Raw genomic sequence first — 27,916 nt, forward strand, 5'->3', positions numbered from 1 at the left:
TTTAAAAGTGAACAGTGTTACGTTTAATAATTACACTCAACTTCTTCACCTTATTTATCTGAATGAATGTTAAAGCAGTGCAATGGCTTTGTGATGTTATGAAGCCAGAGAAGCAATCGTTGACAGAGTTAAAGTAAGTATTAAAAAAAAATAAAGAGAGATTTAGGACAAAAATTCGAAACTGATAACCGTGTTTCTAGAAGATGCCATAAACTAAACTTTGACCAGGCTGAATTTAGAGCTGATACAACTTTATTATCATTTGTTCAGTGTAGTCAGTAGTAAGACCAGCTATGTTATATGGTTTGGAGATGGTGGCAGTAACGAAAAGACAGGATACAGCTGGAGGTGGCAGAGTTAAAGATGTTAAGATTTGCAGAGGATGGACAGGATTTTGAATGAGTACATTAGAGAGAGAGACAAAGCCAGAGAGGTGAGATTGCGTTGGTTTGGACATGTGCAGAGGAGAGTATATTGGGAGAAGGATGCTAGGGATAGAGCTACCAGGCAAGAGGAAAAGAGGAAGGCCTAAGAGAAGGTTTATGGATGTGGTGAGAGAGGACATGCTGGTGGGGCGTGTGAGTAAGATGTAGAGGACAGGAAGATATGGAATAAGATGATCTGCTATGGGAACTCCTAACGGGAGCAGCCGAAAGAAAAAGAATTGTTAAGGGTCTGAAGCAAGACTGAGTTCTTCTGCTCCATGAAAAACATAGAAGATTTTAGTGTCAATTTATTTGTTTACATTTTTAAAAATGTAAAAATGACACCATAAAAATGTCTGCAGTTTAAGTAAGTTTATAACTTTTTAGTAAGCCTCTACCATTTACCACACTTTGCTTTTAAAACAAAATATAACAACAGTGATTCAACTGAAGTATGAAAATCCTTACCAGTTGTATTCATGAAAATCTAAGATTCAGCAGCCTCCAGCCCATTCAAACACCTTTCCTGCTTGAGCCAGCCTGTTTATGTTTACTTCGTATTCTTCTGAGAATTTTTCACTGCTGCATAATAAAGGTATGAGCGATGCTCATTTGCATCTACTCTTGAGACCTGAGAGCTTTAACACATTCATACTTTTTGAAAAACTTTGCTTTCTAATTTAGGAAAGTAGATTTTTTTTTCTTTTGCGCATGTAGGGATGTTTTCACACAAAAATGTTCAGAACTCAATGAGGACCAATTTTGATTTAACTTGGAAATATTGGTTTTCTTTAAGATAAGTGTGTATTAAATATGTCATTGTAGATGTACTGGGCACTCTGTAATTCAGTTTAATCACTTGCAGCAGCAAAAGATTAAACAAATGGAAGTTGAGTGTGCTTCCTCAGTTAAACTCTATTAAAGGCTATGATGCTATTAAGTATTATGAGCACTAATTAATTTACATAATGTGGAGGAAAACATATATTTATATATACATATACTGTAAAAGGTGGATGCTTTAGTAATTTATGGGTAATTGTCACAGAATAGCTTAAGTACAATCCTTCAGGTACAAATTAAAGTTTTGAAGTTATATGTGTTTCATTTGTGTATAAACTTGAGAAATATGGTCAGAGGTTTAATTCATATTTGTTTAGACATAAATTGGGTTTTCCTGTTTTCTGACACAGTGATTCTGAGTCAAACCAGCTTGCATCTTTTTAGTAAACCACTTAAGGACATCACTGGAACTTAAGGGGAAGTGTATTTAAGACTTCTGCATAAAAAGAGTTTTGGGAACAATCTACCAAGTCATGTAGTTCAAGTGGAAACCTTGAAAACTTTTAAATGGTATCTGAATGAGATATTAGGACAGCTAGGTATTAGCTAACCAAATGAGCCTGATGAATGCTTATCTCCTTTTGTTGATCAAACTTCTTATGTCATATACAGTACTGTGCAAAAGTTTTAGGCAGGTGTGAAAAAATGCTGTAAACAAAGAATGCTTTCAGAAATATAAATAATGATTGTTTATTGTTATCAATTTACAAAATGCAAAGTGAGCGAACAAAAGAAAAATCTAAATCAAATCAATATTTGGTGTTACTACCTTTTGTCTTCAAACCAGCATCAATTCTTATAGGTACACTTGCACAGTCAGGGATTTTGTAGAATTATAGTCAGGTGTATGATCAACCAATTATACCATACAGTTGCTAATGATCATCAATGTCACACGTAGGTTGAAACAGTCAATAACTGAAACAGCAACAGCTGTGTAGAAGGCTTAAAACTGGGTGAAGAACAGCTAAACTCTGCTACCAAGGTGAGGTTGTGGAAGACAGTTTCATGTCATGTCAAGATTGAGCACAGCAACAAGACACAAGGTAGTTATGCTGCATCAGCAAGGTCTCTCCCAGACAAAGATTTCAAAGCCGACTGGGGTTTCAAGATGTGCTGTTCAAACTCTTTTGAAGAAGCACAAAGAAACGGGCAGCGTTGAGGATCGTAGACGCAGTGGTCGGCCAAGGAGACTTAGTACAGCAGATGAAAGACACATCAAGCTTATTACCCTTCGAAATCGGAAGATGTCCAGCAGTGCCATCAGCTCAGAACTGGCAGAAACCAGTGGGACCCAGGTACAACCATCTACTGTCCGGAGAAGTCTGGCCAGAAGTGGTCTTCATGGAAGAGTTGCAGCCAAAAAGCCATACCTCCGACATGGAAACAAGGCCAAGCGACTCAAGTATGCACGAAAACATAGGAACTGGGGTGCAGAAAAATGGCAGCAGGTGCTTTGGACTGATGAGTCAAAATTTGAAATATTTGGCTGTAGCAGAAGGCAGTTTGTTCGTCGAAGGGCTGGAGAGCGGTACAATAATGAGTGTCTGCAGGCAACAGTGAAGCATGGTGGAGGTTCTTTGAATGTTTGGGGCTGCATTTCTGCAAATGGAGTTGGAGATTTGGTCAGGATTTATGGTGTTCTCAATGCTGAGAAATACAGGCAGATACTTATCCATCATGCAGTACCATCAGGGAGGCTTATGATTGGCCCCAAATTTATTCTGCAGCAGGACAACGACCCCAAATGTACAGCCAAAGTCATTAAGAACTATTTTCAGCGTAAAGAAGAACAAGAAGTCCTGGAAGTGATGGTGTGGCCCCCACAGAGCCCTGATCTCAACATCATCGAGTGTGTCTGGGATTACATTAAGAGACAGAAGGATGTGAGGAAGCCTACATCCACAGAAGATCTGTGGTTAGTTCTCCAAGATGTTTGGAACAACCTACCAGCCGAGTTCCTTCAAAAACTGTGTGTAAGTGTACCTAGAAGAATTGATGCTGTTTTGAAGGCAAAGGGTGGTCACATCAAATATTGATTTGATTTAGATTTCTCTTTTGTTCATTCACTGCATTTTGTTGATTGATGAAAATAAATGATTCCATTTTTGAAAGCATTCTTTGTTTACAGCATTTTTTCACACCTGCCTAAAACTTTTGCACAGTACTGTATATATGACAGCATGTACTGTAGTAGAACAAGTGTCATTGCATTTCTAAATATCTGTCAATAAATGTGAAGGGGGTGCAGCACTGATCTATATATTGGTCTGGCTTCTTCTTGCAGCAGTTTTTCATGTAATAGCTACTAATGTATTTTTGTCTATTGACATCCTTTTTGTCCTTATTTTTAAGATTTCATTTTTTCTCCTTATTGTTAAGATTATCACATTTACTGAGCTGTCTTTTAAAAGGCCACTTGATCTGTTGGCCAGCTAGCTTCTCCTACCTTTTTGACAGAAATTCATAAGAAATTAAACCATTCACATGTCTCTGCCACAGGTTTGTGTTTTTTGGGGAAGCTGTGCCCCTGAGGCTTTGGTTTTCTTCAAGATTAATTACATTCCTGCAGTTTTTGCTTTCACATTTTCCCTGTTATTGGGTTTTTGGTGTATTCTGTAGAAAGGCTTGGTGACACGGTTGTTTGTAAATCCAGATCATTAATTTTGCACCATGTCATTATCTGTGTGGATGTCTGCTCACCTTATTTCTATGTGAGGTTTTTCTTCCACATCCACAAAAATATGTGCATAACAACTTAGCCTTATTACTAGCATTTGCAAAACATTTTAATCACAACTGGTCAATACATGCTTATAAGGTTTGGGATGTATCCAGCTGGATGACTGTCATGGTCTGAAACTAGTCTCACTAACCCTAGTTGTAACTTAAATTATAGAGGCACATGTCAAGATCAGAAGGAATATCTGGAGAAAAAAAAGTTGTCAATGTACACTTTGAAGGCTTCACTAATTCACATTCAGGTTAATAGCATCTTAATACATGAACTGATATTTAGCAAAAATGTAGATTTTATGTGGTTCTTTTTCTGATCGTCTGATCTTTTGTAAAATGAAAGCAAAAAAGAATATTTTTTCTTCAAAAAGAACAAATGTATTATTTCATTTTTTAAATATTTAAATGTGAAAGAAAATATTTTTTCTTTTATTTTAGAGTTCTTTGGTTCATGAGAACAAGCTTGGTAATGGAATGTACCCAAGGACTGCTGTTCGGCACAATGGAGTCTGTGACAGCTCTGCTCTAAAAGTAAAAAACATGAACCTTCAGCAACCGGCAATTAAAATAAAGGTGAGTTGCTTGTGTTGCTTGTACCTGAATCTACTGTAGATGTGCTGATAGTTATACCAATGTGCATGCCACACATTAATTATGACGCCTTCAGTTATATTGCTTTCTGCTTCCTCAGTATCTTAGAGCCAAGTAGGTAATATGCTACCAAACGTATTGGTAATTTTCTCGGTGCAGCATGCATTATGGTTGCCTTTTCATTTTTCTGCCTCTGGTTATGGTATTCCTTTCTGATCTTTAAGTGATGTCCTAATTATGACTCCACAGACAAGTGGCTACTTGAACCTTCTGGCCAATTGCATCGATAACTTCACACATGGCCTGGCTGTTGCAGGAAGTTTTCTTGTAAGCAGAAAGGTGAGTCTGGTACCTAATGCCCTCCAAGGTGTTTACACTGCCCATTTTCTGTATGCCACACTCATCACTAGTGATGAGCAAACCCTGTTCACTTCACCATGAGTTCAGTGAAATCACAGAAACTTTGCTGGGCTCTGCAAAATGCATTGAAGTTGGTGTGGAAGGAGGAACTGAACTAGTTCTGAGTAGATTATAATGTTGCAATAGTCTTTTTGTGTTTCTGATCCACAGTATTTGTAGAGATGCTTCGTACTTTTTTCTTACTTCAAAAAAATAGAAAAGCCTTGTAAATTGTAATAAATATTTTGTTGTTATTTCACAGAGTCTCATGTGTTTTCAAAATCTGGGATTTGAAATGCAAAATGTATCAAAACTGAATTTAATTGTTAGTGTTTTCCACATACATTTAGTTTACCGTGTGTATTTTTGTAAGAAATTATTGGTTTGACTTGGTACTGTGTAGAGTGGCTAATTTTCCTTATGTGGATCTGGCACATTTCTGGCAGCACTTGCAGATCGGTTAGCGCTATTCTCTACCAACACTTCTCTGTTTGATTTTGGAGCACCGGCAGACAATGTATACCTGTGTGTACCGGCACATACTGGCACACCTAGAGAGCCTATGATATGAAGAATCTCCATTATGTATTTGGAGGCCTGTGCCTGATCTGTGCTACATTGTGAAGAGCATAACATGCTAATCTAGCAGTGATCATTCAAAATACAATTAATCCATGTAGAGCAACAAAGTATTTTCATAATATTCTCATTATGGTAAGCTAATGTACCCCTAAAATGAAGATACTGCCAGTTATATTTTTTTTTAAATGCATGCAGGTTGTGACATCTTACAGAAATAGTGACATCATGCATGCATGAAGCTTATCGTGCAACAATGTAAATGTGATATGGATTATGCTTATAATACCCATGTGTGAAAGTTCTGCACATGGCTGCTACAGCTCTTTGATGTCATTCTGGCCTCGCAAAGCATCATGGGACACTGGGGAAAAAATGCTGGTCTAAGCCAGCTGCACGCCAAATTTCCAAAAAAATTCAGCAAACAAAGTCACCGGTCAACACTGTGTATTTGCTGCGAGAAACGATTTGGCAAATTTTGCTGATCAACACTACTCAGCTGTTTATCAGAAAAATAAATATTACACATAATTGACTAGGATCAAATTCGATAAGTAGCAATTGTAGCAGATAATATATGGATAGGATGGTACCAGGCTTTGCACACAGCTGTTCAAGCCCCATAAGTATATTGAGCTGTGGTGATAAACAGAAGTCTTGAAATTATATCACAGACATTTTCACATTGGTCCTCCGTCTTCTTTGTGTTTCTGGTCGTTGCAATCTGAAGGTGAATTCTGTATGATTTCTTGCATTTTCATAGTTTGAAGAACTTCTTTGTTTTTTAATTTTCCCTTTTGTGTGGGAAAAGTGCTACTTCCCCAGTTAATCAAAACCTTGCCCATGACATTAGCTGCCACAACAATCTTACTTTGCAGTAGGAGTTGTATAGCAAATTCCTTTCAATTCAGTTCGTTTCCACTTAAAATCCCAGTGTGCTGTTTAGCAATTACACATATCCATATTACTAACCGAGAATGCTAAACCGGATGATGGACGCAGGCACATCCGGCAATGGGCTGTAGCTGCAAAAAGACGTACTGCGCAGGCGCAAAAAGAGTCCGCGAGAGTCGGCTGAGGAGCCGAGAAAGGCGGACAAAAGAGGGCGAGAGAGGCGGATGAGGGGCCGCGAGAGGCGGACAAGACCACAGAAAAAAGGAGTGAGCACAGGAAAAATGGAGAAATGAGGCGCAAAGAGCACCGAAAAAAGGAAAAGGCACATAAAAAAGTATTCAAACGCAAGCAAAGCACGAAACACATTGCACACGAAACTAGACCCAAAAAAAAAAAAAAAGAGGCTCGCGCACAACAGCAAGGCACCCCCCCCCCCCCCTACAGGCACCGGACGGGACACACACCAAGAGGGGGATTCAACAAGCCCATGGAACACAAAAAAAAGAACACAAAACCACCCCCCAGACCCTACAAGCAAGGGACGGGACACACACAAAGAGGGGGATTCAACAAGACACAGGAACACAAAAAGAAAGAAGACGCTCGCGCAACAACAATCCTCACCCCCCCCCCCCCACACACACACATCCATAAGAAGTGACACCCAAAGCCACATATTCTAAAGTGAACGTCAACACCTTCACACTAGACAGCATAGGTGTCAGCATAGGTGGATCTCCTTACAATAAAGCACTATTAACCGTTCAACTGCAGAAAAGGAAACATATTAACAGTGACTGCGATCCTCCTTATTACTTATCCATATTTCGCATGCTGAGAAAGAAACAAGTCATGAATATACGGTCACGGGTACAAAACGAAAAGGAAATGATAACAGAAACAAACACACGAACACGAAAGAAACAACAAAATAGACGGCTATGCAGCATAGGTAGATCTCATTACAATAAGGCACTATTAACCATTCAACCGCAGAAAAGGCTCCATATTAACAGTGAGTGCAATACTCCTTATTACTTATCCATATTTCTAAAAGAAAAAATGTCTCGACTCCAAAAACGCAAAGCTCAACTAAAGCTTCTAACTAACGATGTACCTAAAAGTAAAAACTTTATGAACTGCATTAGATCCTACAATAGTTCATTTGCTTTTAGTAAATATCAGGCCACCAAAAGGCAATGGCCCATACTGCTTTCCCATATGTGCACAAATACTGCATCGCATTGGAACAGTGCACCCTGAAACAAATCAACAACGCAAATATGCACAAATCTACATCCTGGATCCACATGACGCAAACTATCAATCAAAGTGCTGCATCGCAACAGGCACGGATTCAAAACGAAACACCTCCCGTCTCAGACATACGTTAATGGCAGCGAAGGCTACAACGGGCTTCTCACACAGCACAGGCAAATCGATTACAGCTCCAAAACAACACGTCCTAAATACTACACATGCAACAACGCGCCTCTAAAACGGCACAAGCAAAACATACACCAGGAAAATTCATTCAGATTAATGAATGTCATTTGCAATCATTGTCATTCAGTTCACTTCCCTGAAGAAACAACTGGCAATACAAGTTATACATTTACACGTTGTTGTCAAAAGGGTCAAATTAGACTGCCTTCTTTACATTCATATACTGAATATCTACAGAAGCTTATAACTGACGATGTACCTGAAAGTTAAATCTTTATCAACTGCATTAGATCCTACAAATCGGTATCCACTATGAACATTAACGGTGGCACTGCACGTGACATCCGTCTTGAAAAAATGTTGTTTATTGATGAATGTTCAATGGCATGAAGTCACTTACTCAACACCATTCATAAACTTCTACAAACGTTTATGAATAATAATATTCGATTTGGAGGAAAGGTACTTTTATGAGGAGGAGATTTTAGACAGTGATTAGCTATTCTTCCAGATGCCATGCACTCAGCTATTGTTCAGTGCACCTTAAAATACGCAGACAATTGGCATTACTTTCAAAAGACACAGTTAGTAAAAAAGATACGATGTCCAGAACCAGATCATAACAATTGCTTATTACAACTGAGAGATGGTACACTCACCAATACAGATGGACTTCAGCCACATATTATTACAATTCCTCAAGCCTTTATCTGCGACGACTTAGTTACAGAGAGATTTGGAACAGCAATCTCATTAGACCAAATGCCCCTTTTAACACAACGCACTATATTATGTCCAAAAAATATTAATGTGGAAAACATAAATACCCAAGTCATTCCATTACTTCCTGGAGAGACACAACTCTTTCTAAGCTCTGACAAACTTGACTCTGATCACAACAATAACCATCTTAAATGACCTTACAAGTTCTGAGCTGGAATTACCTTTTACATTTAAACGGTGTGTACAAAGACATTTTCAAATAAACCTTTACACTGTGCCACACACTTTATTGTTTGCTTTCTATTTGCATCATCTACACCGTCACACTATTCTATATCTCATTCATACATCACGCTCTTTGTCATTCCCAACACCAGGGGTTGGCAAGCGAAGCGAGCAGGGGGCGGAGCCCCCTAGTATAATTCTAATACAGTATGAAATCATATATGAAAATAACATAAGGTAATATTGAAACTCTGAAATGTGAAAACAACATGCAACAAATAAAAATATATATAAAATATAATAAATATTTTTTAAATACCAATGAAAGTCTTCAAGAAAAACTAGAGTGGTAGGTTGAGTTCCCAGATCTGACTGGAAATACTTTGCTAACATAAAAGACAGCCATTTATAACTATCAGGTCATTTGGTGCTTTCCAGTAGCTTCTCTGATCATTCAGGCTGACAGTTCCAAAGGACATCTTAATCTAGATAGTCTGGTGCCATATATCTTTTACTAATGAATAATTCTCTTAACTGTACTTGAAATAATATTTTACATATTTATATACCTCTAACCCATGCCTTTGCACATCCCTCCCCCTCAATGTTTAATGCTGTAATTTTATTACTGCATTGATGTATAATACCCAGCAGATGGAACCTACAGGAACTGCAGAAATTATCCTCAAATTATGCAAATCACTTCAATTTGCCACAGGTCGGCAACTAATGTGGTGTGTGATTTTTTGAAAGTGATTAGTTATATCTGGACTAATTTGGTATTGCTATAACAGGAATATTTTTTCACTTGGAAATTGTAAGGAAGGCTGTGTAGATTCATTGCAAAATATGTTTCAGTGCATTTTAATTTTAAGCAAATTTCATGTCATGTTCAGCCCTAACGCATTCCTGTAAATCACAGCAAATATAAACTTTTGAATCAATCACTGCATTTTTAGCACTGCATAATCACATTTTGAAAGCAAATTTAGTTGGGTCAAACACCTCACCTAAAATGATTAATTGAAATCTAGCTCCACAGAGATTTTGCTTATTTTGGATTTTGTTTATATTGCTTCTTTATGCCAGTCATTTTGCTCTCAAATATGATTTGACCAGCATGTGACAAATAATATAACTGATCTTTGGGGGGAAAAAAATAATGAAAACACAGGCATAAACACCAATAGCACGAAACCTTTTACTGCCTCATTGTAATATGTAACAGTTTCCCTCACCAGTCTTTTGTAACATAACCATTCAAAAGTCGCCATTAAAAGCATCCCACACAATTTAGTAGTCCCTTACTACTTCTTATTATGTTAAACTCCATTGAGGCATGCTTCAACCATGTGAGGTGAGTATTACATGATAATGGAGAGAACAGTTCTGCTCCTAAAGCATTGAACTAGGTCTTTTTTACAGTGGTGATGGGGGTTGGGGGTTCCTGACAAGACCCCGTGGTTTTATCATTTTCTGAAAGCAGGCACTTGATATTAAATAATGTGACCATGAATTCCGTGTCATATACAGTATTCTCATAAGAATAATCTTGTTGGTTTTTCAGGTTGGCTTTCTGACAACATTTGCAATTCTCCTTCATGAAATACCTCATGAGGTAAGTGTATTTCTTTATTTTCCTTCTGCATGAGTCATCTGCAGTGTAGTACATCATCAGTGCCTCTACTTGCTCAGACATTTGAGGATGCATTTCTGCATCTGTTGCCATGAATGTCTGCAAGTGAACAGTAAGAGACTATTTTCACTGGCTGCATCATATTCTGGTATGGCACCTGTTCAGCTCAAGATCATAAAGCTGCAGAGGGTGGTGAAGGTGACACAGAGTATTATAGGCACTGACTACTTTCTATTCAGAACACACAACACACTTTGCTTTAGAAAGGCAAATAGTATAATTAAAGAACTTAGCCATCCTGCACAGCCACTTTTCTCACACCTTTTTTTCTAGAAAATGATACACTGGCACTCACACAAGTAGATCCAGAGACTGTTTCTATCCACAGATTGTAAAGTTACTGAATAGCCAGTCATATTAACAAATATTGTAACGTAACAAGCACTGCATATTATGGGAGCACTGGTACCATTTTTGACCGCTGATGTGAAATAATTAATGAATACTGTAGACAGATACAGAATAGTGAACATAACCTTTTATTATAGAAAGAAAAGAATGAAACTGCATTTTCAAAGTCAAATATATGAGAACAAGATTTTATTTCATATGCCAGAATGAATGAAACCTATGGCTTTTGTTAAGGAATGAATGAACCAGTATTTTAATAATATTTATTAAAATCAGCATTAAATCATTTAAATGTTTTAATATTTAACCAACAATAGTTTCAAACTCTAATGAACTTGAAATTTTAATTAAAAAAATAAGCTGCGGTCTAGTTGAAATTCTTGACAAGTCAAATAAATATCTAGCTTAAATAAGCTTTCACATATTAGCATCAGGTTCTTTGTAATAACAATAATAATAATAATTTCTTTACATTTATATAGCACTTTTCTCACTAGTTTAAGCACTTCAGTGAGTGGGGAGCCACTTCAACCGCCACTAATGTGTAGAATCCACCTGGATGATGCAACGGCAGCCATTTCTACGCCAGTACACTCAACACATATTGGCTGTTAGGTGGTAAAGGGGTGAGGGACAAAGAGAGCCAGTGGATGATTATGGGGCCAGAATGACCACGCTGTGGTGGGAAATTTAACTTGGACATCTGGATACACCTTACTCTTTACTTAGGATGCCCAGGGATTTTTTATGACCAGGTCCTCGGTTTTATGCCTCATCTGAAGGATTGCACCATTTTTACCAGCACAGTGTTCCCGTCACTGCACTGGGGCATTGGGATCCACATTCAGACCATAGTGTAAGTGCCCCCTGCAGGCCTCACCAACTCCTCATCCAGTAGCAACCCAAGCTTTTCCTAGATGGTCTCCCATCCAAGTACTCGCCGGGCCCAGACATGCTTAGCTTTAGGTGGATGACCTGTTCTGAAGTGCGTGTAGCTTGGCTGCTGTCTTTTCTTAAAAAGCAATAACATTTCAGCTCTGTCACAGTTCAAACTGTTTCTGCTTTTAGCTATAACTCATGAAGCTGCACTAAAAAGCTCTTTGTTGACCTCACTTGTACATAGTTCTGAAAGAAACTGTCTTGCTAAAGTAGGCCAGGACCAGTCTATATTGATTCTTCTGGAATGGAAAACACTGTCTAATCTCGGGATATTACATTTGCAAAGATAGATCTGCTTTTCAAGCTAAAGTTTGTCATGTTAACATACAGTAGTAAAATGAATTTCTCACTTCTGTGCCTTATCAGTATAATGACAGCAATACAATGCCAGCAAAAGATGTATACCCAATATTTTTACTTTTCTTTGGCTGTAGTGTGTCTGTAAGGCGTGACATGCTTATGACCCATGCACTTGCTTAAGAGACACGGGTGAAAACTACTTTAATAAAGACGACATATGTAAACATAACCATTTTCCATTGCATAAATTCCAAAAAAATAAATTAAAAACTTGCAAACATTACATATATCTTTGTTTGCATTTGAGGTTTATTTGGAGCCATGGTCAATCTGAAGTGCAACTGGCAGAGAAGTAAAGGATTTGAAACACCACTGGGTGGTATGTGCAAAATTAAAGCCAACCGAAATTGGCATATTGGCACATTGCCATTAAGTAAATTGCTCTACATTTATTTTTATATGAAATTACTTTTTTTTGTTAACTGGCATAACTATGTAGTGCTTGCTTAGTCATTAGTGGCATCTCCACATGAAGTTTTTCTGTATCCGAAGCATTAGTATGCATTTTGCTGCACTAAGTGTTCCTTTAGCAAATGACAGAGTGTCGACTGCAATTACACAAAGCTGATTAGAGAGATTTGGAACTTTTTAAATGACTTTTAATTTTATTTCATATACTAAAGTGGTGCGTGAAATAAGTTCAGATATGTAGCAACTTCAAATTAGTATGTCACAGCTCTGCTGAAAATAAACTTTGTACTCCGTACAACCCAACACAAAGACCGTATACATAAAGAAAACTCACCGGTATGTGACCACCACTTGTTCAATGGGGATTGTTTTGTTCTGTCTTAAGCTATTCCACGACTACAAACTCTCACCGTTTTTCATATGTGAAGAAGACCCTGGCCACTTACTGTTTTACTTTAAGCTATCTTACAATTTCAACTTTATGTTTTGCAACCAGTTTTAGCTGACTGACCTTCAAGGCCAATTTGCTTTTAGTGCTCAAAAATTGCCATATAATGGAGCTGATACTGAGTTTTACGTAGGTGGCAATATCAGACTAATACAAGTATTGACGTGAGTATTAGTGCATCTCATTTGTCCGTTTTTATATAATATATATATATAGACCTTCAGCTAACTAAATCACCCAAATGCAAACATTGCTGTTATGAATAGTTAATTTTTTTTAATAGTTTGTTTCTGTGAAAGAGAGTTTACTTGATTACAAATAAAAAACACAACTTTCTTGATATAAAGAACCATGACTTTCTTGATATTTTAGTTTATAATTTACAAACGGAATAAGAATCTGAAAATCTAACAACATCACATTAAAGTTCGATAAATTCTGAAAAGAATGATACCAAACATATATATGTAGGTTTTAAAGTAAGCCCGATTTAAAGCGTGACATAAAAAGTCACATAAAATCGTTGCACAAAATCGTTGCACTTCTAGGCTTAGGATTTTATATTTATTTATATTTATATAGTAATATATATAGAGTAGATTTGACACTAAACCAGAACTTAACTGTAATCCATGTGGAATGCCGAATTGACTGTAAGACAGAAATGACCCTGGTGTGAGTACCAGTCCATTTCAAAGAACAGAAAACACAAATACATTCAGAGAATTGCTTTATGAGTATTGTGATCCATGTCTGGTGATTTTATGATGACACCAAACGTTGTTTTTTTCCCTGTTTTTTTTAAGGTGGGGGACTTTGCCATTCTTCTGAGAGCAGGATTTGATCGTTGGAGTGCTGCAAAGATGCAGCTTTCTACAGCTTTTGGAGGCTTGTTGGGAGCTTGCTTTGCTCTGTGTGCTCAGTCTCCCAAAGGAGCAGGTATGGAGGCACGTTTGTTAGTTACTGGGTAGAGGGGGTGTTTTATGTTAGGAGTCCTACTTTTCTGTAGATTTTCATGTAGAAGGATGTTTGTACATCATGTTATGGAACTTCGTTCCCAGTCCATTAATACTCTGAAGGCCTCCTGTGGTCCCACATGTCTTCTCATGTTAGGTTTTATGTATAGGAAAGTTTCATTTTGAGATTTAGAGCTGGGAATAAAACACTTGAGAATAAATTTTTTTTTTTTGTTATTGGTATCAAAACAGCCAGTCAAGCAGGTAAAATGTGTACAATCATTTTGTTCTCCATATTAATTGGGGTTAAAATAAGGTCTTCTCTAAAGGGCACAGGTCAAATCAGCAAATGGATAAGAGGAAGATCGTAATGGATATTAATAAAACATTTCTGAAAGGTAGGGGCTACACTCTGCTGCATAGTCTGTTCTTGTACGGGTGTTTTATTGTTATGTTTGTTTTTTCTTCCCCCAGAGAACAGTACAGCTTGGATTTTGCCCTTTACTTCTGGTGGCTTTCTTTACATTGCTTTGGTCAATGTGGTACCTGAGCTACTTGAGGAAGCCAATCCCAGGTGAGCATCTGGTCAGTGGCTTTCCACTATTTGTAGGGTTTCTGGCTCTGATTCTCATGACTTGAAGCAGGCAGGTGAATATTTAGTACATCTTCTGATTATTTAGTCTTTGGTGCATTGGCTTGGAAACAGCAGTTAACCAATGCCACACTGTGTGCTTTACAATTGGGAAATCATTCAATAAACGTTCAGGATGGAGATATGTCACGTTCCGTCTGTGAGACTGTTGCCAGGTTGAGGGTTTTGCTAGTCAAATATTAAATGAAAATTAATAAGAAGACAGTAGATTTTACCTACTGGAGGTTAAGGCAGCTCTTTTTTGTTTGATAATGCAAATTTTACAGTGGTATCTTGTGCATTTGTGTGGTGTCACTGCTTGCATGGATATTCCTAGACAATGGTTGGTTTTTTGGTGTGGATTAGGCTACTGGAGGCCTTGGTGATTGGTAACCCCCCATTATTTGGTTGTGTCTCCCCAACAGGAGTTCTCTACAGCAGGTCCTGCTGATGTGCAGTGGAATAGCTGTCATGATTCTGATGTCTGCAGTAGTTGAGTGACCTTCTTTGCCCAGCCACTTTTCCATTCAGTGATCAGAGACTAGCCTGGTTGGAAGAGAGGGCTACATTTTGTGCAACTGAAACTGTGACCAAGAAAGGTACACAAGGCTTCCATTGCCAAAGAAAGTGTTAGTCGGATCCCGAACTGGAGCGGCTGATGCAGCTGCTTGATATTTATTTATACAATACTGTCGCCACTTTGTTTGAGAGGGTTTCATGGCAGAAGCAAACAACGGTTCTTCCCCAGCTCACGTAAACACCTCAAGGTCATTGGAATTCTTTCATCTGGATACAAAGCTTTAAGATGTCATGCTCAAAACAAACCAACTCCTGCATTAGTCAGAACAATTTCCTTGACATCAGCCATGAATGTGGCAACCTACTTTCCAAAAACAAATGACTAGTAGTGGTGCATATAAATGAACATTCATGTAGTATCTCTGGTGAACTATTCATGACATTACAGTTATATTTTTCTTTCTTTTTAATGTAATTGTAACCCACGCTTCTGTTAAATGTCCAGAAAGCTGCTTCTCAGAATGCTTTGTCCATAAGTACAGCAGAGCAGTTTTTCGGGTTTCCATTGACTTGTCTGAAGTTTCATGTTACATTTACATTTTATACAGTTTTAGAATCATGGCTGGTAAGTGCAGTAGTTTTCATCCTAGCACTTTGTCCTAGCTGTTTATTGTGTAAATTTATTTGTCGAGGTTTAGCATTTCAAATTTCACACGTTTACTCACCACTACAACATGCAATGCTTAGCAGGGCTGTACATTTCACTGGCTCCTACTCACATTCTCGCTGCAGCCGTCTCGCTTTTGTCCCAAATTCAAATGTGCTTTATAGACGGACGGACATTATTGTGGACAGTGACATCAAAGCATTAATACTTTAATATCCACAGGAGTATTTACATATAGTCTCTACCTTTCACTCTCTTATCTTGTCATTTATAGCTCTCATCACCCTTTTTTCTTGCTGTTTTTATTATTTTTTTTTTTTTACTTAAAAAGCCTTATTAGAATAAACAAATTGGCTAACACTTAATGTTTCCAAAGACGTGTGCACTAAGACAATGTAGTTTTTGCATATAGTACAAAACACTTTGTATCAGTAAAAATGCCTTATGTTTATAGCAATAATTACGTATGTCAAATTAAAGTTCAGGCCCTCACGCTGAGCTCTTGCTAGCTTCTCTTTTTTGACATGTAGCTGCCCATCCGGTCACCTCAAGCCATGTGTGATTTGTCTCCTGTTACACCTGCTTCTCGATGACCATGATGCCTCCTATCCAGATATCTAGAATATTCTTTGTTAGCTCATTTCGGAAATTAAGTTGTTCAAACTTTTCTTTCCAGTACTAACTCATTAAGCTGTGGACATTTATTTCAGCTCAAATGGATGCTATCAACATTTTAAAATGTGAGTGACATAACCCGATTATAATGCAAGGCCAGGCTGTATCTGCAGATTGGCAAGCTCAAGTACTGCCTGTACCACGTTGCCCTTGCTACCCGAGTGGATCCCACACAGTCCTTCCTAGCAGTGGACACTGGAAAGCAGACGTCCTTTTTAACTGAAACTGCTACTGCCGAGGTTAAACAGAAACCTGCAGACAATATGAACTTCACACCAAAGAGGCCTTTTTTTGCCAGTCAGCTGCACTCCTAAAATGGGTCCTTTTCTGTTTGGTGCGTTCCCACCATAGATCAGTGCTAATGTGGTAATCAAAGCATTGCTTCAGTCTGTTCATTTTCTGGTGCAATCTGAGACAATTGAAACTCTGCTATTAGCACTGCCTTTTTTGAAGTACATGTCATTTTAAATTCAGAAAACTCTTCTGGAAGACACAAGGTCCATGAAAGCGTAAGTGACATCTTCTGTTCTTTGTCATAGTAGCCTTAGTAGCCATACCTTTCCCGACTATAATAATCTTTGTGCCAGCTATTTACAGAAGTCCCTGTCTTGATTAACCTGAACAAAAAATACCATAGCAGCGAGTTTAAAGGACATTCTGTGGCGGAAACTGTCAGAATGCACAGTTACCCATAAAGTCTAGAAAGTCTTTGTGGCACTATTGTGTGGCTGCTAGGGATTATTTTAATAGTTACTGGGTTGTTTCATTATTATAAGATCTGCATCAGGCTTTAGCAGCCTTCTCCTCCTCAATGGCGTGTTATTTTCACCAAAGGCCTTGTCCTCAAGCTGACAGAGGGCTAAGTACATGCTGGCAAAAGGCTGCATGCCTATCAGAAAAGAAAGAACCTGCACACTACACTAAATTGAAATATATTTATTTTATTACCAAAGATAGCATATATTTTGAAAAGGTAAAGAAGTATTATTTATTTTTAATATTCCAAGCTGAATCATGACAGGTGTCAAGTGAAAATGTGGACCTTCCACCTCTTGTACCCTGCTGTGTCTACTGGAAAGTCTTGTTTTGGGATCCTGAAGATATACCAGCCTCTCACACCGTAGGTTGGACCCACTTTCAGGTCAGCTCTATGAGGGAGGTTATTGCAAAAGTACATTTAAAATTCTCCATGCTCAGTATCTGAGAGATTCCCACTTGCATATCTTCACAACATGTTGGCTCTGTCAGGCACCTGCTTCAGGGCAGTGGTGACCTGTTGGGCATCGGAGGGTCTGTGACTTACTGGCACCACAGCCGCTACCCTGGCTGCAGCATGGCTTCTGTATACTTGCCTCTGCCTCTCCCACTTTCTGACATTTGGGTCTTCTTTAACATAAAACTTGCTCTTGTAGCAATAACTCTGCATGACCTGTTACACTGTGTGAGGACACTTGGCCCTCATTTTTGGATGGATTGTGCGCCTCTTGGCTGATTGTGAGGAAAGCTGTGCAGAAGGACATTCTTGGATGGTGTTTCAGGGATGTGAAAATGAGACATTCAAGCCTCTCGTGCATTGGGTCTTGAAACATGTTATTCAAATTGGCCAATGCATTAAAAAAACAGGAATATACTTTTTTTTTTCTTTTCAATTTTATGGGTGATCGCAAACAAATGCACAATGTCCAGTTGCACAGTGCTCCACCAAACAGTCACCAGTAGCACAGTCTTCATTTTCTGCACTTTCTAGAGGTCCTATTTTACATATAAGATATTTTGAAAGCTCTTGTATGTAGGCTGCCTTTGTAAATATTTTGCATGGCGTATATTTCAATAAAATAAGCATATGTATTACTTGTCAGGTATCTTTTTTTTCATTGTGACTATAGGTATGTGTAAAAATATTGACCTTGCCCTTGAAAGTGAGTGTTTTTGCATCTTGGGTAGTGCAGTCACCTTCTGGGCTTTTATGAGATGTGGGGGGTAAGATGTGCATGACTATCTGTTTCATACCCAAGGCGTCCTTGAGTAGAGAGCGTACTTCATATAGTTTATAGCAGATTATTAACGGATGTCTAGTCTCCCTCATCAGAGCTGTTGACACAGAGACGGAGAGAGTAAGAGAGTTACAGAAATGTCTCCAGCATTAATGATGTTTAAACAGGACCTACCTACTCATCCTATGGAGACCGGTGATCATTTGTGGGCAAAGTCTGCTGGAACAACTGGGATTTGCACATTGTGCTTCTTTTCCAAACAGATACCCAAGATTTTCATTTCTGTGTTTAGCTAATATTAAGGTAACTGCAGAAGGTGATTTTGATAACAGCTGTATGACAAGATTTCCAAAACGGGACCCCTTAGCTTATATGGAGGTGCCATTTTTGGTAAATTCTTTTACAAAAACAGGGGCTCCATTTTGCCTTCCATCACTGCCTGTCAGGTGTTTATTGGCCATTGCTTTTCCCTTAACTGTTGAAATTTTGGAGCAGTCAGTCTAAACCTACCTCCACAGAGTCTAGCACTGCTGCCTTGCTGCTCAATCCTATTAGAACATTAGAACACTCTAGATGAGAACAGGCCATTCAGCCCAACAAAGCTCACCAGTCTTATCCACTTAATTCTTCCAAAAATATCTAGTCTAGTTTTGAAAGTCCCTAAAGTCTTACTGTCTACCACACTATTTGGTAGCTTATTCCAAGTGTCTATCGTTCTCTGTGTAAATAAAAAGTTCCTAATGTTTGTGCGTAGTTTCCCCTGAACAAGTTTCCAACTGTGTCCCCGAGTTTTTGACGAACTCATTTTAAAATAACAGTCTCGATCCACTGTACTAATTCCCTTCATAATTTTAAACACTTCAGTCATGTCACCTCTTTATCTTATTATGCTTAAACTGAAAGGCTCAGCTCTTTTAATCTTTCCTCATAATTCATTCCCTGTAGCCCTGAAATAAGCCTAGTCACTCTTCTCTAGACCTTTTCTAGCGCTGCTATGTCCTTATAGCCTGGAGACCAAAACTGCACACAGTACTCAAGATGAGGCCTCACCAGTGCATTATAGAGGTTGAGCATAACCTCCTTGGACTTGTACTCCACACATTGTGCTATACAACCTAACATTCTGTTTGCCTTCTTAATGGCTTCTGAGCACTGTCGGGAAGTTGAAAATGTGGAGTCCACTATGTTGCCTAAATCCTTCTCATAAGGTATATTCTCGATTTTCAGACCTCCTATTGTGTATTCGAACCTAACATTTGTACTTCCTATGTGTAATACTTTACATTTACTGACATTAAATTTCATCTGCCACAAATCTGCCCAAGCCTGTATGCTATCCAAGTCCTTCTGTAATGATATAATGGATTCCAAATTATCTGCTAATCCACCTATCTTGGTATCATCAGCAAACTTAACCAACTTGTTACTTATATTTCTATCTAAATCATTTATACTGTGTGTGTGTGTGTGTGTGTGTGTGTGTGTGTGTGTGTGTGTGTGTATATATATATATATATATATATATATATATATATATATACATATCCATCCATCCATCCATCCATTTTCCAACCCGCTGAATCTGAACACAGGGTCATGGGGGTCTGCTGGAGCCAATCCCAGCCAACACAGGGCACAAGGCAGGAACCAATCCTGGGCAGGGTGCCAACCCATCGCAGGACACACACAAACACACCCACACACCAAGCACACACTAGGGCCAATTTAGAATCGCCAATCCACCTAACCAGCATGTCTTTGGACTGTGGGAGGAAACCGGAACACCTGGAGGAAACCCACGCAGACACGGGGAGAACATGCAAACTCCACGCAGGGAGGACCCAGGAAGCGAACCCAGGTCTCCTAACTGCGAGGCAGCAGCGCTACCCACTGCGCCACCGTGCCGGCCTATATATATATATATATATATATATAATTAAAAATAGCAGCGGCCCTAGTACTGACCTCTGTGGAACACCATTCTTAACATCGGCCAGTTTTGATGAGGTTCCTCCCACCATAAACCTCTCCTTCCTGTGTCTGAGCCAATTCTGCACCCATCTACAGACATCACCCTGAACTCCCACTTCTTTTAATTTGATGCCCAACCTCTCATGTGGCACCTTATCAAATGCTTTCTGAAAGTTCAAATAAATAATATCATAAGCTCCACTTTAATCGTATCCTTTTGTTGCTTCCTCACAGAATTCTAGTATGTTAAACTCCTGTCCTTACCATGTGCTGCTCAATCTTATCCTTAATAATTGCTTCCATTAATTTTCCTGTGATGCATGTTAAGCTTACTGGCCAATAGTTGCTTGGATCTGCCCTGTCTCACTTTTTATATAATGGGATGATATTTGCCATTTTTTAGTCCTTCATAATTTCTCCAGTGCGCAGTGACTTTCTAAACATATGTGTCAAGCATTTATATACAGTATGTACTCACTAGCCTCCTTAAGAACTTGAGAGTAAGTGTGACCTGGTCCTGGTGATTTGTTTGATTTCAGCCAATTTAATCTGAGCAGCACTTGTCCCTCTACACCTCCCTCAGTACCCCCTTAGTAGTCCCATTTACCTCTGGGAGATTATCCACTTCCTCACTTGTGAAGACCTCAGAAAAATGCAACTTTAGAGCATCTGTTATTTCACTCTCTGTATCTTTTAATTCACCATTTACTATTCCTGATGCACTTCACCACCTAATTCACTGTTCTTTTACTACTAAAATACTGAAAGAATCTCTTATGGTCGTCTTTCACCTTACCTTCTATATTCCTCTCAAACTGTCTTTTAGCCTCCCTAATATCCTTCTTTATGGTTGCCTTAATGTTCTCATATGCCCCACTACTCACTTTGGAGTTATTAGTCTTGGACGCCTTATGTGAATCTTCTTTTTCCTTTGCAGCTTCCTTTTTAACTCTGTTAACCCACTGCAGAGTTTGTTTTTGCAAATTTCCTATTAATTCCAAATTTAGGTATGTACCTGTCCTGCACTACATGTGAAACTGTGTGTGTACATGACTGTGTGGAATGCGCATGTTGTCTTGAGGTCTGTGTGAGCTTTTCTCCAGATACTCCAGTTTTATTCTGTGTCTGTTTGTGTGTTTGTGAATGAGTGTGCTCTGCTGTAAAGCGGCTTCCCTTCCAGGGTTGGTTCCTGCCCTGCTCCTGACGATTCCAGAAGAGGCTCCAGACCCCCCTTACCCTCATTTGGATTAAACAGGTCAAACAAGTAAGAGATGGCCATTGAACGCAGTAAGAATACTTTAAAGAAAAGCAAGCCGTGTAGAAAATAAGAAAAGCAGCTGGATCGAAGTGAAAACATGGCAACTGGGTGTAGTAAAACCAACCTTTTGGAATATTTGAAAAAGAAAACACTGGTGTATGTGGCAACTGGGTCACATAAGAAAAACAATGTGAAAAATGATTAGAGCTGTGAATAAGATCTGTAAAACAACTGTCACTGAAATCAGCAGCAACATCCACAGCGCAGGGGTGACAAGATCACAATCTGCAGTTCACAGAAGACTTCAGCAGCACAATTGTAAAGGCAACATTGCATGGTGGAAGCCTCTCATCAGCACTAAAAACAGTAAAGTCAGATTAGAATTTGTCAAAGTACAGAATGAATCTGTCAAGAGGACAGCTGAGGTAGAGATGAATACAAGAGGTCATAGTACCAGGACTAAGCACACTGCAGTTTGATCCAAAGGCTGCAGGAGAGGAGCATAGCTTTGGAAAGCTAATCAGAACTTTAACAAATTCCCTAATTTACTGAATAACAAATCTAACCTGAAAATGTAGTTTTCTGTAAGAGAAAAATCTTAACAAAGAGAAAATCTGTTGTTTGCAGACATATTCTGTCTGTTTCATTCGGAAGCTCAAAGTTTATATTTGTGAAGAACAGGAGCCTTACAATTGGCCTTCACTAGTGAATCATTCAAATAACTGATGCGTTTGCGGGATAAAACCCCTACAGTTAGTGGAGCATTGTGAATCTGAAGGAAGGCTATGAAAGTGAAGTCTCCAGAGCACGCCAAAGAAATTAGAGGTAAAATATAAGCAGAGACATAAATTAAGAGAAAGATACAAAACTACATCCAAGTGGTTGGATATCCCAGTGGCTCACTTCATGGATGTTAATGTTGACACCAGATCAAACCGCCATGTCAGACCACCCTCAAAACTGTCTGAGCAAACATTAGAACAATCTAGATGTGAACAGGTCATTCAGCCCAACAAAGCTCGCCAGTCCTATCCACTTAATTCTTCTAAAAAACATCAAGTCGAGTTTTGAAAGTTCCTAAAGTCTTACTGTCTACCACACTACTTGGTAGCTTATTCCAAGTATCTATTGTTCTCTGTGTGAAGAAACAATTCCTAATGTTTGTAAGAAATTTTCCCTTAACAAGTTTCCAACTGTGTCCCTGTGTTCTCGACCCACTGCACTAATTCCCTTCAGAATTTTAAACGCTTCAGTCTTGTCCCCTCTTAAGCAAGCAGGAGACCTGTGAGAGAAGCCACAGAGAGGCCAACAAGCACTTTACAGGAGTTCAGTTGCTGAGATTGGAGAGTAGGAGCATCAGACAAACCATATCATGAGCTCTGCATCACACTGACCTGTATTAGTAGGGGATTAAAAAAAGACGTCTTTACTAAAAAGAAAGCCATGTATAAGCCTGGAAGTTGCTGAAAAGCATTAGAGATAGATAGATAGATAGATAGATAGATAGATAGATAGATAGATAGATAGATAGATAGATAGATAGATACGTGAACCATTTGTGTTGTGACGAAAGGTTTTGTAGATCAGATGAGATCAAGATAGACCTTTATTGCCAAATTTCAAAGAGATACAGTATGTGTGCAACAAACTTAATTCTGCTGATATGTCAAAGGCACTAGGCCTAAAGTGAAGTTTGTTGGTGGGAACATCATATTGTGGGGCTCAGACTGGACATCTGTTTAAACCAGAATTAAGAATCAATAGTGGCAAGTATAAGCAGGGTGTGCTTTGAATCCTTTAAAAAACTAAAAACACAAAACATTTGTGCAAAAGTTTATCCTTCAGCAAGACAGTGACGCCAAGCAGAAGGTCTCCAGGATAGACAGATGAATGCCCCACAATGGCCAGTCCAAACCCTTCTTTCAATCCAAATGAGAATCTGTGTGACTGTTTGAAAATTATAGTGCAAAAGTGTCATCAAACTAATTTGGACGACTTGGAGGAAATGTACCTGGATGGATGTGCCAAAAATCACTTAGAACAGTGGGCAAGGTCAGGACATGCTTGCCCCAAAACACTTCAAGCTGGTATGGTTGCAAAAGGTGGCTGTACAGAATATTAAAATGTGGGGACTGCATACTTATCCATCATAATATTTCCTTCTTAATAATAATAATAATACATTTTATTTATATAGTGCCTTTCCCATGCTCACCGCGCTTCACAGAGTCTTAGAAAAAACAGCAGGGTATATGTAACATTGGATACAAATGTTTTCCTGAATAGAATAATGAAACAGGTAACAAAGCATTAAATAGAATAAAGAGGGAGGTCAGTGGAATGGTGAGGATGCAGGGAGGAGAGTTGGGGAAGGTGGATGAGTTTAAATACTTGGGATCAACAGTACAGAGTTATGGGGATTGTGGAAGAGAGGTGAAAAAGAGAGTGCAGGCAGGGTGGAATTGGTGGAGAAGAGTGTCAGGAGTAATTTGTGACAAATGGGTATCAGCAAGAGTGAAAGGGAAGGTCTACAGGACGGTAGTGAGACCAGCTATGTTATATGGGTCAGAGACAGTGGCACTGACCAGAAAGGAGGAGACTGAGCTGGAGGTAGCAGAGTTAAAGATGCTAAGATTTGCACTGTGTGTGATGAGGATGGACAGGATTAGAAATGAGTACATTAGAGGGTCAGCTCAAGTTGGACAGTTAGGAGACAAAGTCAGAGAGGCGAGATTGCGTTGGTTTGGACATGTGCAGAGGAGAGATGTGGGGTATATTGGGAGAAGGATGCTAAGGATAAAGCTGCCAGGGAAGAGGAAAAGAGGAAGGCCTAACAGAAGGTTTATGGGTGTGGTGAGAGAGGACATGCAGGTGATGGGTGTAACAGAACAAGATGCAGAGGACAGAAAAATATGGAAGAAGATGATCCGCTGTGGCAACCCCTAACGGGAGCAGCCGAATGAAGAAGAAGAAGAAACCAGAGTAAAATACTAAATTCAATACTAAAAGAAAAACCTAACGAATAACCTAATTTGTGATATAACAGACACACAAATTATCCTGAGCACCTTGACAGAGAGGTAAGTTGAATTAAAAGCCTTCCTAAATAGATGAGTTTTAAGTTATTTTTTTATTTTTAAATTATTTTTTTTATTAAGTATATTTTTTATATTTAAAAAGTAATGTTACGTTTCTGTAGTTATTCGTTTAGACGTGAAATCAGTGGGTGGATGTACTGCAGGCTCGTCCGTGCTGTACTGAAATCTTCGTTATCACCTCTCTTAACGGCAGTCTTTTTGAGGGGGTGTGTCACACCGTTAACTTTAAATACATATTTTTCAGTTCATGTTTTCACAAGCATAGCTGCCATTTCTTTCAAACTCGCACCGATTCCTACACTGTCATTATATCTGAACAACAAGAGAGCCCACAGAGCACCTGCGACAGAGTAACATTCACGTTTACCACTCGTCCATTGATGCCGTCGAATGCCAATGTACAGTATATAAATTGATGCTACAGAAAGGGGTTTCCCTTGCATCAGGTTACATTTATTTTTAAAACGTGCAATGTGCTCTCTGCACACACTACACACATATATCTAAAAGTTTTTTTTCAGATTTTTTTTTACTGTAGACGGGTCATTGCAATCTGAAACTTGCTGTCTGTCGGGTATACAATTAGGATAATGCGAGCACCTCTGATCTTTGCAGTTCGAAATCACTGCCCCTTTTTGGAGCCCCGCCTCCATGCGGTGTTGGATTGGTTTAAAAATGTGACACTCAGTGAGCCGTCAAATTGTTCCCGCCCACTTTTAAGCACCATTCACCCGTGATTGTCTCGACTGGCTTCAGTGAGACTACCGGTGTGGAACTTTCCAAAGATTACAGCTTGCTTTTTGCGGTTCTTCGTGTCTTTTTTTTTCTTTGATTTTGAAAGTACGCTGGGGTATCAAACTCAGATCCTGGAGAGCTGCTGCAACTGAAGGTTTTCTTTCGTGCCATTTTCTTCGTTGCTAACCAGTTACCAGTCCTCCAACTTGCAGGGAAAACTCGGAGGTTGGTGGCAGGATTGGCACTCCAGCCACTGTAAGGAGCTTAGGAACAATACAGCGCATTGCCGCACCCACCACATGACGAACCAACTCAGGATACCAGATTAGAACCCGAGTGCAGCCAGGCCCGGTCTTAGGTATTATGGGGCCCTAGGCGAAAGGGGGGTCCAGGGTCCCCCTGAGGGGGGTGGAGTCCCCCCGGAAGCTCTGTGAAATGCGTGAAAATTAGACCAAGGAGTCGACCCTAGGCAGTCGCCTACTTCGCCTATGCCTAAGGCCGGGCCTGATTGGGACAAATAATGCTGTAGTATATTTAAGTATATATGACAATTACTCACTCGGACAATTTGTTTTGGGGGCCCCCAAGAAGGCGGGGGCCCTAAGCTATAGCTTGTGTAGCTTATACGTAAATCCTGCACTGAGTGCAGCCATGCAACGGGTGACACCTCAGCACCACACTAGTTCAGATGGAATGGAACAGTGTGACATTTTTTATGGAATGCCACACTAAAAAAAAAAATCCCTCCCACTGTTCTACTCCATTCTCAGTAGTGTGCTGCTGAGGTGTCACCCGGCTGCACTCGGGTCCTCACTTGGGATCCTGAGGTGGTGTGGAGGGTGCGGCAGCGCCGCTGCATCAGTGCGCACTCCCAACCTCTAACCAGTTATGGCTACCTATAGAAGTCTTTTGCTTTAATTTTAACTGACTCGATTTTTTTAAGATTCAGAAACCTTAATCATTTTGCTTTAACAATATGATGTAAATCAAGGAAACAGCTGACTAGATGCCATTTTCTTCCCAAGTTCCCATCATGCAATATCTATTTTAAAAAAATATTTTAAAGGAAACCTGCTCTGGGCCAGCCAACATGTTCATGATACTCGCTGGGAAACGCAAATGAACTGTTTTGGAAAAGTCTTGTGTCACAGAATGAGAGTTCTAAGAAGCCACCAAATTAAATAATGTGTTTAACAGCAAAAAGTGGCTCCTAATTAGGAAACTTGGTTGAACGGAGTGAGACCCCTGAGTAAGCTGGTCATGAGTTGGCTCACTTTGTACCCTATTAGTGTTTGACTGCGAGTTAAAAAAAAGTAAAAATGAAATGTTTTGAATCACACAAAGCAAGGCAATTAATACTAAGGCAAAAGAAGTCCTTAGCAACTGTAACTGGCTACAATTTAAAGTGGCTGGAATGAATTGTGGCCAGCCCCCTCAAATATACAGTATAGGATCATTCTCATTAGTCCAATATCATAATGTGGTAGCCATTGCAATCTGTCCAGATGATACTAATGGCATGGAGAAACATGAAGTCTGATGGAGGAAACGGGGGATGTAGCAGGTGTGTCTCAGTTGGGGACAAATCCCTAATGCAATGTTGAAACCCGTCATGTGCTCTAGGAGGTAATAAGAACAAACAAAATAATCAAAGCCATCAGCAAGTCCTTAGCTGTTAGTCAAATCATGTGGCCCTTTCTTTGCAGTAAATGACCTTCTGAGTGACAGGACATCCATCAAAATTGCAGGATTTAAGCCATTAATCAACAGGCATTACCACATCCACGAGGCCCAGGTGGGTGCAATTTTGCTCATTTACATCTTAATGGTGCTTTGTTCTGGGCCTGGGCGACCATGTAGGATAGGAGCACAAATAATTCTGTAGGGGTCTGCCCAGCTATCACTATTGAAAATCCTCTCAAAACGCCATCTTAGTTTTAACAGCCCCACTGGCAGGGGCTGCTCTCATCTTTTTTGGTCTTATCGATTTTGTGTTTTAGATCTAACCCTCTGTGTGGAGTTTGGCTGTGGGTGCATGATGTTATTATTTCATTAATTGTATCAGTTATACTTTTATTGCACCTTTGCTCCCTTGCTATGTCAGGTGCCAGGCTAGTCTTAACATCTAGTGCTAGTCTGCCCACCTGCCCATTAACAGTGCATACTTCAGCCGGGCACAGAAGACACTTTGACTAGATGCAGGTTGGCCATGGCAGCTCCAGATGTTTGCTGGACTTCAGTTATGTTTAGTATAAAGAGTAAGGTGAACCTCGTCAGTGTTGATTGGTGGCATCTAGACCGAAATGCAAAATGCCTGGTGTCTGTCTGCTTTTTGAACCTTATTAA

At 39.3% G+C, this 27,916-nt stretch overlaps 1 protein-coding gene across 2 annotated transcripts in view; it reads left to right on the forward strand.

The window, feature by feature from the left end:
* The window catches only part of slc39a13 (solute carrier family 39 member 13), a 48,732-nt gene extending 30,370 nt beyond the window's left edge, over window positions 1-18,362 (forward strand). For both annotated transcript variants that reach the window (XM_028794269.2, XM_028794270.2), the window contains exons 5-10: window positions 4,443-4,577; window positions 4,845-4,934; window positions 10,429-10,479; window positions 13,873-14,005; window positions 14,497-14,596; window positions 15,079-18,362. In XM_028794269.2, the coding sequence (XP_028650102.1) occupies window positions 4,443-4,577; window positions 4,845-4,934; window positions 10,429-10,479; window positions 13,873-14,005; window positions 14,497-14,596; window positions 15,079-15,154 (585 nt within the window). In that variant the 3' untranslated portion in view covers window positions 15,155-18,362. The remainder of the gene's footprint in view (window positions 1-4,442; window positions 4,578-4,844; window positions 4,935-10,428; window positions 10,480-13,872; window positions 14,006-14,496; window positions 14,597-15,078) is intronic.
* Window positions 18,363-27,916: the final 9,554 nt, after the last annotated feature.

This window comes from Erpetoichthys calabaricus, chromosome 2 (genome assembly GCF_900747795.2).
Source record: "Erpetoichthys calabaricus chromosome 2, fErpCal1.3, whole genome shotgun sequence".
NCBI classification, from domain to species: domain Eukaryota; kingdom Metazoa; phylum Chordata; class Cladistia; order Polypteriformes; family Polypteridae; genus Erpetoichthys; species Erpetoichthys calabaricus.